The 13,341-nt window shown below is 48.2% G+C and overlaps 1 protein-coding gene across 1 annotated transcript in view; it reads left to right on the top strand.

Annotated features, from left to right (window-relative positions):
• Positions 1-13,341, top strand: part of JAZF1 (JAZF zinc finger 1) — a 342,624-nt gene that overhangs the window by 324,635 nt on the left and 4,648 nt on the right. The window contains exon 4 of the mRNA XM_028489958.2: positions 9,081-9,250. Coding sequence (XP_028345759.1) covers positions 9,081-9,250 — 170 coding nt within the window. The remainder of the gene's footprint in view (positions 1-9,080; positions 9,251-13,341) is intronic.

Consider the following 13,341-nt stretch of genomic DNA (forward strand, 5'->3'; position numbering starts at 1 on the left):
CGGGAGAGGCCACAGCAGTGAGAGGCCCGGGTACTGCAAAAAAAAAAAAAAAATATATATATATATATATATATACATAGGTGTTCTTTTTCCCCACCTCCGTTAGCAGATTGGCAGGGAATTGTGAGTAAGCCTTATAGTTGCAGGAAAAGTAGCAACTGGGGCAGGAGTAGGAAAGGCCAGCCTGGTCCCAAACAAGTGGGAAGAGGTCCTGAGTGGGAGTGGCTTGCCAGATGGGGGAAGGAGCGGTGTGGCCGGCAGGGAATCCCTGGTCCCCTGGGAGGTGAGTTCTCCAACAGGCCTGGGAATTATACTGAAGACGTCAAGTGGCAAGAAAGACAGGGGCTTTAAAAATCCTGTTGTGGAACAAGCCAACCTTGAGTAAAGAAGACCTAGGCATCCAGCCCAGGAAATGCAGACTCACTCTTGCATCATCTTGCCCTGATGGTCCTCGCCAAGGGTCAGGTGGTCAATAACTTGGAACCCCTATCTTCCACTGGCCAACATCAGCTCCTGTTTCTTTTAGTCATCAGATTCTTGTACCCCAAGAAGGCCAAACCTAAGGATGGAAATAATGCAGAAATAAATCTGTAAGCCCGACTTGTGTAATAGGTTAAATGTAGGTTTTGTGGTCACTGTGATCATTTGTATGATTTGTCTGTTTTTAAGATATTAAGCTTATCTACTTAAATGGTAAATTGGCATCATTTTGTTGAAATGTGTGGATCTAAGTTTGTAACCAACACTTAAATGTGTAAATACAGTCTAATTTTAGATAGTTTTTATTTATTTAATAGCATCTTAATATTTAGAAATGTTTGTTAGATAGGTTTATAGGTGTAAAAATTTAGCACTAAACCAAATACAATTGACTGTTGAAAACCGGTGTGTGTGTGCGCGGGGACGGTGTTGGAGGCGCTAACCCTCCACGCAGTCAAAAATCTGAGTATAATTTAGTTGGCCCTTCATATCCACAGTTCCTCCATATCCATGGATTCAACTAGCCAAGGATCGTGTGGTACTAAGTAGTTACTATTGAAAAAAGGTCTGCATATAAGTGGACCCATGCATATAAGTTCAAACCCATGTTGTTCAAGGGTCAACTGCATAAGTAGTTGTTAAGTTTTCTTATTAAAAAAAAAAAATGTCCTCCAGATAGTAAAGATCCAAGCAACTACGATATGGAGTAAGGTCACGACAGGGCATGGGGCTGCTCCTTGCTGTGGGAAGCCATTGGAGGGTTTTAAGCAGGCAACTGAGATCATCTAATTTACTTTTCTTTGTTTAAGACCGTAGGAGGCCAAGAGTAGAGACTGTGTAATCTTGGCTCCCTTTCTACCACTGGAGTCTGTGAAGTGTATTCCCTCATTCATTCATTCAACAAACACATGTCTGTTGGCTCCTTAAGTGCAAGCACTGCCCTGGGCACTGTGGAAGAGCCTCCTAATACATTAGAAAGTGTTTAGTCTTCTGAGGGAGGCATTACTTCTGACTTGGAGAACCAGGACCAGTTCCACAGTTAAGGAGGAGACGGGAGAATGATATTCTAGGAATGAGCAGAGGCCAGGAGCTAGGAGGTCAAGAAGTTTTGAGACTTGGTGACGGTCCCCAGAGGCACCAGTGTGTCTTCCGTTGTAATCACAGTTCATTTAGATTGTTGTTGCTTCAGCTTGTATAAAGTGGGTCAGTACCAATTAAAGCTAATTTATAATGATAAGTCCGTAAGGCAGAAAGGCAACTCTTTGCTAATGTCCTTGCCAGAGTCTGACACCCCAGGAGAGTTTGACACCCCAGAAGAGTTTGAATTTGCTGTCGCTGCAGTTATCACTTTTGCATGAATATTAATGATCTGTGTGGAAAGAAAAATGTGGCATATTGGGTTTCTGGAAAAGGTTGACTTATTTTTATCTATCTGTGTGTCACTCTGTTTATGAATACAAAGAACGAGAACCCTATAGGCCCTAAAATAGGTCGGGGCCATCTTCACAGAGTAAAGAGGTGAGCAGAGGACAGAGGCGGTGGGTAGAAGCTGGAGGGGGTGAACAAGGTTTGAAATGGCCCTTGTGGCAAGTGAGGGTGAGCTTGACGGAGACACTCAGCTGGCTCCTGGGCCATGAAGTGGGCTCGTCCAGGTCGGTGGATATGGATGTACATGTGTACACGGACTCTGGACCCCTTGTCTTTTCATGTGATTCATGAAACCAGCTCTGATTTTTACTTCCTTGGCCGACAACCGGGAGGAATCTTCCGGCAGTCCTGTAGAATCTTTTTTTTTTTTTTGCGGTACGCGGGCCTCTCACTGTTGCGGCCTCTCCCGTTGCGGAGCACAGCCTCCGGACGCGCAGGCTCAGCGGCCACGGCTCACGGGCCCAGCCGCTCCAAGGCATGTGGGATCTTCCCGGACCGGGGCACGAACCCGGGTCCCCTGCATCAGCAGGCGGACTCTCAACCACTGCGCCACCAGGGAAGCCCCCTGTAGAATCTTTTATAGTCCTGCCCTATGAAATCCTACCTACTAGGTTTGCTCATTTCCCACACTGAAATGCTGGCTTGAGCTCTTGGGCCCACCCAGAGGCACTTCCCTTAGCCACTGTCCTGCCTGCCTCAGGCCCCCATGATGGGGATCGTGCAGCCGTGGAGGATGACAGTGGAAAATTCAACCTGAGAAAAATTAGTGCCTGCCAATTCCTACCTGTGACCGTACAAGATGAAGTGACATTTTCTTGTAGAAACTCTAACCTTGGTAAAAAAGTCATTTTTAAATTGCTTAGTGACTAAGACTAAGAAGAGCCTGAAAAAAATCCACTCATGGAGCTTTTCTTTGGAACACTGGAGGCCACCACCCAGGAGGGCAGGGCCCACCCCTGCCTGACTGTACGAGGCTAGCCCTGTGCTTCCCACACGCTCACACGCCCGGCCCACATGTGGCTGGGACTCCCTCCTCCCCAGCACTTGCAGGGCTTTGCTCTGTGTGTCAAATCTTTACCTCCCTCGATCAGGGATATTCCATTTGAAAATAAATCAAAGAAGCACAAACTTTGAAACTGAAGACCCGAGTACCAGTCCAGTCTGCCTGTATCTAGCTGGATGACCTTGGGCACGTCCCTCAACTCCTGAACCTCATGTTCCATGGAAAACACCTGTCCCCATGCCAGGCTCACAGGAGCCACCCCACCACCTAAATGGCGAGGGATCTCCCAACCCCTTCTGCTTCCAGAAATGCACGTGTAAAGCAAAATTTGCTCGCTCTTAGGCAGCTACAATTTTTATTTAAAAAAAAAATCCAAGTTGGGACTTCCCTGGTGGCACAGTGGTTAAGAATCCGCCTGCCAATGCAGGGGATACGGGTTCCAGCCCTGGTCCGGGAAGATCCCACATGCCGCGGAGCAACTAAGCCCGTGCACCACAACTACTGAGCCCGCCTGCCACAACTACTGAAGCCTGCACACCTAGAGCCTGTGCTCCACAGCAAGAGAAGCCACTGCAGTGAGAAGCCCGCGCACCGCAGCTAGAGAAAGCCCACGCACGGCAACGAAGACCCAACGCAGCCAAAAAAAAAAAAAAAAAAATCCAAGTAGGCACAGGTCAGGTTAGATGGAGAATTAAGTGCCAGAATTTAAGTAGCAAATGATTTAAAGCAAAAGGAGGCCAGATCAAAGAAAAAGAAAACAGGCATTTTGGCTATCATGCCTTTGTGCATTCCTCAAATCTTCATATTGTGCCATTAGTACAGTAAAAATAACAGGGCTTACGGGAGAACCAAGGTTGGGCAGAGCCTCAAAGCTATGGGACTTTGTAACCAGAGCATCAGCAAAAACAGTAACCATCCTAACAAAATAATTGCTTGGCTGAATCCCCATTGTAAATCCCCCATGGCAGTTCATCCAGCATCCCAGCCCTCTGTCCTTTGTGTCTCTGAGATGCAGATCTTTGAAGGTGTTCTCTCTTCTAAGAGAACAAGTTCATCCAAATTAGAAATATAACCCAGTCAGTCAATCTTTGTTTTAAAATACAAGGGCAGTGTCTTTATAGTTTGTGTCCCTGCGCTGACAGCCTCCCCAGGTGCCACAACCCAGAGGAAAGGGTGGCACTTCTAGAAGCCAAAGAACCAGCCTCCGTCGCTCTAAAGAAGCCACGTCCATGGGGTTTTCATCTGCTTTTCTTAATTAAGGCCTTCAGGCTTTTTCTTTAGTTGTGAGAATGCTCTCCTCTGGACTCTTCAAGACGGTCAGGGTGGGGAGGAGGTGTTGGCCTACAGCAAGTTTTCTGTTTTGTGTTTGAGCGCTTGTCCCTTTCAGTTGCCGGGGCTTAGGGTTGACTTGTAGGAAGGAAAGGGTGGGAGGTGGAGAGAAGAGGGGAGAGAGAAAGATGAACCGGTACTCACCACAGCGTAGTCTTTCCCTGCTAGAATCCCCAGTCAGTAGCCCTGGAGAAAGGGAGGCCGCCCAGATAGACTGCTGAACACCTCTCCTTCTAGTTGCAAAATTCTGACTCACCGACTCAGTGTTCCCCAACCCTGCTTGCTAGGAGGACACCTGCCAGCCTGCCCCCAGACACCTCTTCTGGGCCCCAGGGGGATACATTTCTTCTTGTGACTCCCATGCTTTCCTCCCGCCTCCCTGCCCCAGTTACTTACAACTACAGGTAGGGTGTTTGGGGGTCTTTTTCCTCTTTTACACAGAGAAGATACTTTTTATAATTTTTTTCTTCAGAAACTGATGTGGCAATTAACATTTTATGGATTCTGGGTGATGGACGCTCAGAACTAGAAGCTTGAATTGATTCCGCGTCCTCCCTCTGTCTGGTGGCTGGAGCCCAGCACCTGCTCGGATAGGCTGACAGGGTGGGGCTCACACGGGGCCTCAGAGATCACCCATTAACTCAAGATCAGGGTGAATGAATGAGCGTATCCATTCCTTAACTTAACACCCCATACCTGTCCCCTGGAACAATCCAAAGGCTTATCATATCTGATAGCCTCAGAGCTGGCTGTGATGGGGCCCGTTTGACCCCTCCAGGCAGTGGGCTCCAAAGTGGGTGCACAAGACAATCTGTGAGGTGGCGGAAGGAGATATGAAATCTTTACACTTACTAAGGAAAATATTTCTCATATTAATATATATATTTATTAAACTATTTCATCCTCATCCTTTTATTTGCATATCTGTTTTATATAGTGATATGTTAGTACATGTATGTCATTTATAAACTGTATATTCACACACGCTCCCCCTCGGGGGGCAGTGCCCGCAATTTCTTATTGAGTGGTATGTAGGAGAGGATCAAAACGCTGGGAGACCCCTGCTAGGAGAGTCAGCCTTGCTCCATCCTGCTTTCCCTAAATGGGGGGGCAGGGGGCGGAATTCTCTAGCAGAGAATTCCTCTAGCAGAGGGCTGGCAAGCGCTGCAGATCCCTTCGTTCAGAAGTCAGTTTTGAGATGGCAGGTGAAGCAGAGATTGAAAATGAACCAGGTTGGGGTTGACTTTTCTCCTTCGAAAGGCATGAGGACATGAATAAAACAAAGCAGAGAGGGTTGGCCCACGTGTTTCTGAACTAAAGCCATAACTCATTTCAGGTTAGCACTTCCTAGGGTTCAGAGATGTGCAGGCCCTGCTGGCAAGTTTTCCAGACATGAGCACCAAGTGGGTGTCAGCGTCTGAGCTCGTGTGGCTTTCTGGGCCAATAGCAACCCCTGTACCTGCAGGATGCCCTCTGGCTGCAGGACCCGCCTCACAGCTGGCGATATTTCTCCTGTTTGATGACAGGGTGGCACTTGGGGTATAGGAACACAAGCAACAGTAGACCCCCCCCCCACTCCTGTTTTTAAAAAGTGAGTACCCTCAAGAGAAAGCGAGGGAACAGTGGATGAAGTAAACTGGTCACGTGACCTTTTGCCTGTTTATTTACCAAATGCTTCTTTAATGCTTACCATGTATCATTGTTCTAAATACTTTTAAAAACGGGAACTCAGTTGCTCCTCACAACAACCTTAAGAGGTAGTAGTATTATCAGCCCATTTTACAGATGAGGACGCTAAAACTCAGAGAGGTAACATCACTTGCCTGGGGTCACACAGTTTGTCGGTGGCAGCACCAGGGCTCACACGGGCTCCCAGCTTGGCCCCTGTAGATGCATCTGCACGAACAGTCCTCAGCCAGCACAGCACCTCTCTTGTTATGGAATCCCTCTTGTATTTTTTCTGGTGGAGATGCCCAAACCTATCAGAATTATCTTATTTTTTGTTTGGTTTCGCAACAGACCTTTCTAAAAATATTATTTTACATGTAATATTATAAATAGTATTATTACAAAAATAGTATTATACTGTCTTCTGTTTTTTTGAGCACTCACTATGTGCAGGTCCTCCTGTGCCAGGTGCTTTATAAACATTAATTCTAATCCTTAAATTAAACTGTAAGGAAGAGATTTTTTTCCCCCATTTCACAGAAGAGAAAGTAGAGGCCAAGTAGGTTGGTCACTCAGCTGACAATGTCTAGCCAAGGCATGAACCCAGGGTTGGGCCTTGCTCGGCTTTGTTATAGGACAGAACTAAGTAGAAACAGATCCTTCTCGATCCCCATCCAGGGGAGATAGTTTCACAAAGCACCCAGAGGACCTTGTGGTGTGCCGATGACGAGGACGTGTGTGTGTGTGGGGCCCAGTTTTGTATGCCTGTTGTCCCCGTGCTGGCTTTCACTCGCAAAGGCATCCTGACACGGACAGTAGATCATGTGGTCCTCCTACCTGCCCCACTTGGGACTGGATGCTGCATGGTTTCCAGGCGAGTGTGTCCACAGCGTTAACCCCCCAGGCCTGGCCCCTTTTGATCCCGAAGAGTTTTGAAGTTTTATCTTCTGCTGGGCTTCATTAAGCCCTCGGTTGGTCGGAGGCTTTCGCCCTGCCCCCAGTTGTACACATTGTGCGATTCTTGGTATTCAGGTTAGATGGGTAAATTAGTTATTCTCACTTTCTCAAGTCCTGGTGGAAGAGCTTTGCGAAATAGTATTTATAGTTTTCTAACAAGCAATTTAAAGGACACCAGCATGTGGCATTTGTTTAAGAGTAAAACGTCCTAAACAGTGCCCTACTTAGAAACAGGTTTCCAGATTTGCTCATGGACCGAGGGACGCGGCAGAGCAGTACCCCTGTGCTGTGTGTCCTATGAGCGCTTCCCAGCTGGGTCTCTTGTCTCTGGGGGCTCCAGCCAAGCGCAGCGGGGCTTACTGAAACCCACACTGAATTCCAGATCCTCATTTTTGTCAAATCGTTTTTTCTGTACCGCCTGACTTTCTAAACAGGCTTTCAAAGCAGGCTGCTTTGAATTCTGAGTGGTAGATGGTGGAGGCCCAGTGACACAGAGGTTGAGAGAGACGCACCCCACCCCACCCCCAGAGATCTGCCGGGAAAAGGTGACTCCCTTACTAGCTAATTGAGGATGCATCAGCTCTTGAGCCTCACAGGGCTCATATCCTCACGTGTACGAAAGTGACACTCCACCCCACAGGGTCACCAGAGGATTAAATGAGCTGATGCAGCCAGGGTGCCTGAACCATACGAGGCACTCATTCACCTTGAGGTCCCTTCCTTCCTTCCTGGATCCTTTTAACTGTTTGCCTCAGATGCTGGCGTCCTTGTTCCTGGCTCAAGTGGCTCTTCAAACAATCTTACTAATGCCTATTAAAATGAAACCCGATAAAAGTGCCAATATCTGGTGTTGAAATAATAGTTGTAGCAGGGGGAGCCCATGGAGCACCCAGGCAGGCCCCGGGCGCAATTTAGCCTCACACCTGGGGGATGAATTTCACAACTGTAATTGCTACCATATAATTCTTATTGATGTTGTGCTATAATTCCTATTTATTCCACGGGGCTTGTAAATGCATTAGGACTTGTCAACATATTATTTTACACTGTTTATGATCTGTAGAATTATGTCCTTCGGGGTTATATTGTGCAAAAGCTCCAAATAAACGGCTGTGGACCTCGTTAAAAAAAGAGCGAAGAGGGGCTGCTTGTTGAAGTGGTTCTCCATCCCTGCCGTCCTGGGCAGAAGTCAGCAGAGCAGATTTTTAATTCAGTTCTGAGCAGGGCTCTTAACCAGGATACAAGGGAATCCCCTCGTCTGTCTGAGCTGTCTGCTGCGATGGCCCAGCCCTCCCTCCCAGGGAGGGTTTTGTGTAGCTGAAAGGCAGGTGCTGTTCCCTGAGGACAGGTACCGTAGGGAATCGTTTGGTCTTCCTCGAGCTGGACCTGCATTCTGATGATGATGATGACATTGTGCCCTCAGAGCTCTGGGCATTTCTGTCCCCTAGCTTGGGGTAACACCCTTTTAGTTCTAAATTTCTTCATGGTCTTCCCAGCTCAGCTTATAAAGAAAAAGATCTGAAATTAATTCCCACTGAAGTGTAAATACCTAGTAAGTGTAAAATGTAACCCCATGCCAATAAAGCATAAAACTAAGGGGACAGAATTCTGTCCATTGTAATGTCAGGCATACCGTGTGTGTGTGTGTGTGTGTGTCTGTGTGTGTGTGTGTGTGTGTGTGTCTGTGTGTCTGTGTGTTGGGGCAGGGGTGTGTCTGTCGTAGTTGGGTATTTTTGGTTTTAGCCTTCCCAGCACCTTTGCAGTCAATCACCTTTGCCGCAGAGTACCGAGTCCAAGTTCTTGCACAGCTAATTCCTCGCCATGAATCGCTGGGAAGCCCTTTCCCTGGTCTCTCCCGTGGGAAAGCAGATATGCCCCCCACCCTCTGTGTGTCTGTGTGTTGGGGCAGGGGTGTGTCTGTCGTAGTTGGGTATTTTTGGTTTTAGCCTTCCCAGCACCTTTGCAGTCAATCACCTTTGCCGCAGAGTACCGAGTCCAAGTTCTTGCACAGCTAATTCCTCGCCATGAATCGCTGGGAAGCCCTTTCCCTGGTCTCTCCCGTGGGAAAGCAGATATGCCCCCCACCCCAGGACTGTCCCGGGGACTAGATGCACTGGCAGCCCCTTGGCGCCTGCATGCTCTCTCCCAGGGCAGCAGGAGCCGTGCGCCGTGCGGGGCACGCTCCTGATAGCCTTGTGTTTCTCTGGCCCCACAGGTAGCGAGTACGACGAGGAGGAGGTGGAGTACGAGGAGTCGGACAGCGATGAGTCCTGGACCACAGAGAGCGCCATCAGCTCCGAAGCCATCCTCAGCTCCATGTGCATGAACGGGGGCGAGGAGAAGCCCTTCGCCTGCCCGGTTCCCGGCTGTAAAAAGAGATACAAGGTAAGGGAAGTAACCACCCCGCTTGGCATAGCTGGAAGGGAAACGGCAAGTCCCGTGTCGGTAGAGTCTGAGGAGAGGTGCTTCCCTCTTCTGCGCCGATTGGCTGTGTGGCCCCCCGGAAAGCCGGGCCTGGGTCCAGGCTGCCCTCAGGTCAGTGCTGTCCCTGGTTTCTGGCCGTTGGGTGTGTTTTCCCCTTCACTGACCTGTGTGGGAGCGGTACGTCAAAAGGGAGTTTTTTGGTGGGAGAATCATGTCTTTGATATTCTTCAGATTCGTGTCAGACCAGTCAGAATATCAAATGCGTCACCTGTTTATTTGCCGAACACCTTCCGCAGTGGTCGGCGCTGCAGGGGGTTCACAGAAGACCACTTGGAAGCCTTAAAAGCCCGCAGACGGCTCACAGAGCCCTTTTGGAAAACTAAAGTTTATAAAAGTAAAGTAAATAAAAAGGGTATTTACTTCCAGCTGAGGAAGCCCTTGCTTGCAAGGAGTTCAGGAGAAAAGGGGCTTTGGTATTTTTCTCACCAAACCCGCCCGCTCTAGCTTCGATGAGCTCTCTGTAGGCGGCGCAGGGCCTGTGTCTCTCGGGCCTGCCTCTGGGTGTCGGGGCAGCTGGGGGCGCCAAATTCTCTACTAAGAAGACTCAAAGGGACAGAACAGTGAGAACACCCACAGCACTCAAGTGTGGGTCCAGAGGGCATATGTAGAAAAACAAATTTGCAAACTTCCCCATGAGGTGTTAGCAGCTCTTTAAAATCCAACTGTGAGATAGAAATGTAAAAATCAAAAACATACCTGGTCCATTTGACTAGATGCTACTTTCCCCAGCAGATTTTTGACTGTTTTTAAAGAAAGGCTTGAACAATGTGTGGCAGCATAAGCACTTCCCGTATCGCTCCTTCTTTAGTACGTCTCTGAACACTAAAAAAATCTCTTTCAGTACTTTTTATACCTGCTTCTGATATAAAAGCATGAAACCCAAATGTATCACAGGTAAGTGGCCCAAGATTTCACCTAGTCTATATACTGTTAAATTTTTATCATGGGAAGCACAGATGCGCTTTGTTTAAACTACAGTGAAAACCCCAGGATGGAGATGTGAGGTCCCATCAGGGTGTCCTGACGCACCGTCTGGGTGTCCCAGGTGCACATGTACATGCCTCTGGATCAGAAGGCGGCGTGGAAGTGGGTGCAGGGGTGAGAAAGCAACAAAATTGTTATCTCAGGAGTCCAGGGGATCGTTCGACAAGCTAGTTTGTCCAGAGGACAGCTCTGCTTGCAGAAAGAGATGTTTCCCTTCTTTCTTTCTTTCAAAGTGGAGAAAGCTGGACAGGGATGCTGTCCTTGTACCCTGCCTGCTTCCAGATGCGCCTTCTCTCCATGCTTCATGAGAACTGGTCCTCTGTGCTCTGCCGTCTTGCTGCCTTCTCTCAAGGGTCCAAACACTGTCTAAAGGATGTCTTGCACATCAGCGATGTTAAAAGAGGGAGCAAAGTAACGACCCAGATTGCAGCTGGCCGAAAAACACCCAAAAAGCTGGTGGGGGGGTATAAGCTACACCCTTTATGATGAGGCCTTCTCTCTTTCCCACTTCTCTTTCATTCCTTTTTTACATCCTTTTCCCCTGGTCATTTTTATTTTCTTGTCATTATTCTTTGGCTTCTATTTTTCTTGAGTTTCCTGCAGTTTGCCTGTGTCTAGGTTGGTGGGGCCTTTGCGGAGTGTTGTTTCTCCATCTGAGGCCAAAAGAAAATTGCGTGAACCTTGGGCTGCGGAGGCTGCCTGCTTCAGTACCACTAACTGGCGAATGACATGGGTGGCAATTAGTGGTCCTGATTTCCATGAGGGAAGTGTGAGTTTCCTTTTCTGGGCCAGAGTGCCACGTAATGATGCATGGGACAGGAACAAGTGCATAACTGCTTCTCCTAACCAAGCGCTGGAGATGAGTGTGCTCATATTCCCTAAAGTTTTAGTCTAACTCTTTCTGCTGGGAAGTTACTGTCCACAGGGTGTACCAGGTGTTCTCTGGTATAATTATTTCATCTTATTTACTGCGTGATTGTTGGAGTGGGTGTTGGTGAGTGGAGGGTGTAACGAGCTTGGTGTGCTGTGGAGTCGGGCAGAATCCACAACTGCTGCCATCTTGTTCATTCCCAGGGCTGACTTCACATGGGTCTCGTTCCCTGCCCCCGTCGGCAGGGAGTCTCTCACCCATGATTCTCTTGGGCACTGACTGAGGATCAGCTCTTCTCACCATTTCATTGGCATTTGCAGAACTGGCAGAAGATGAGCGTCTAACTCCCCAGACTTCATACAGAGTAGGGCAAGGGAGCAGGGCCCAGCAGTACAGCTAGGTCTCTGAGTTGTTTCCCGTGTTAATTCTTCTGCCTAGGATGCCCCCCTTCCCCTCCGCTCTCCTTTAGTACCTCTCATTTTCTTTCTTTTTCTAATTAATTAATTAATCTATTTATTTATTTTGGGCTGCGTTGGGTCTTCGTTGCTGCATGCAGGCTTTCTCTAGTTGCGGCGAGTGGAGGATACTCTTCGTTGCGGTGCGCAGGCTTCTCGCTGCGTTGGCTTCTCTCGTTGCAGAGCACGGGCTCTAGGCACGCAGGCTTCAGTAGTTGCGGCACACGGGCTTCAGCGGTTGTGGCTCACGGGCTCTAGAGCGCAGGCTCAGTAGTTGTGGCTCACGGGCCTAGTTGCTCCGTGGCATGTGGGATCTTCCCGGACCAGGGCTCGAACCCGTGTCCCCTGCATTGGCAGGCGGATTCTTAACCACTGCACCACCAGGGAAGTCCTGAATGTCAGTTTTATTTAAAACCTGAGTACTGAATAAGACAGTAGTTATCAAGTTATCAGCATGAGGAAAAGTTCTCACTGTAGTGACCTTCCTTGCCCTATCGGAGCTTAATTCCCTTTCCCCCTTTCAGAGACCAGAGGATTTAATAAGCATTTCGTTTTCAAGTTGCCTGATATTATTTATTTTTGTTATTGTTAATATTTTTGAAAGACCGTACTCATTTCAGGGCCTCTGCAATTAGCAGTTTCAGTGGAGCTTTTTAAGCTCCTCAAGTCTTTTTAAAATTTTTTATTTATTTATTTTATTTTTTTGGCTCTTGTTGGGTCTTCGTTTCTGTGCGAGGGCTTTCTCTAGTTGCGGCGAGCGGGGGCCACTCTTCATCGCGGTACACGGGCCTCTCACTGTCGCAGTCTCTCTTGTTGCGGAGCACAAGCTCCAGACGTGCAGGCTCAGTGGTTGTGGCTCACGGGCCCAGTTGCTCCGTGGCATGTGGGATCCTCCCAGACCAGGGCCCGAACCCGCGTCCCTGCACCGGCAGGCAGATTCTCAACCACTGTGCCACCAAGGAAGCCTGCTCCTCAAGTCTTAGAAAGTGAAGTTCCCATTGCTATCTGTGAATGAACAGATGGGGGAAATCTTACGTCTGATTAGAGCTTGTACTAACATTTGTGATAAGGTGTCCCATGACACTTGTGGACATTTTAAATCACAGCAACAAAGAGAAAGAGATGGTAAGGTAGTTTATTGTAGGCTCTTTGGCCAACCCTGGAAATGCCATGTGTTTCCACACGTGCAACTGGCTTCCTAATTTTTCCAGAGTAATAAAGCTGACGTGTGTCAGTCCCACAGCCACGCACAACACAGTGTTGACATTCCAGCTGGGAACTGACCACGGAACCTGTTGGAATCACCTCAAACCCGGGCATGTCCTTCCCCTGGTGAACTCCAGATCTGGTTTCATGTTGGAGTGGCTTCTGGTGGCTTTGGCAATTTCTGGTTTCAAACCTTCCCTCACCTAATTAGTTATTTTTAAAAAACCCAAAAAACTCGGGCCTGGATGGAGTATCTAAGACCTGGTCCTGTTGGAATTGCTATCTGCCTTTTTGTTTGTTGTTCAAATGTTTATTATTTTCGGTTTCCTCTCTTTTCTGACAAGGCCTGAGTGGCACTGGGGCACAGGGGTGGCTGGATTTATAATGATCCATCTTTTTTTTTTTTTTTTTTTTTTTTGCGATACGCGGGCCTCTCACTGCTGTGGCCTCTCCTGTTGCGGAGCACAGGTTCCAGA

This window comes from Physeter macrocephalus, chromosome 5, assembly GCF_002837175.3.
Source record: "Physeter macrocephalus isolate SW-GA chromosome 5, ASM283717v5, whole genome shotgun sequence".
NCBI lineage: Eukaryota > Metazoa > Chordata > Mammalia > Artiodactyla > Physeteridae > Physeter > Physeter macrocephalus.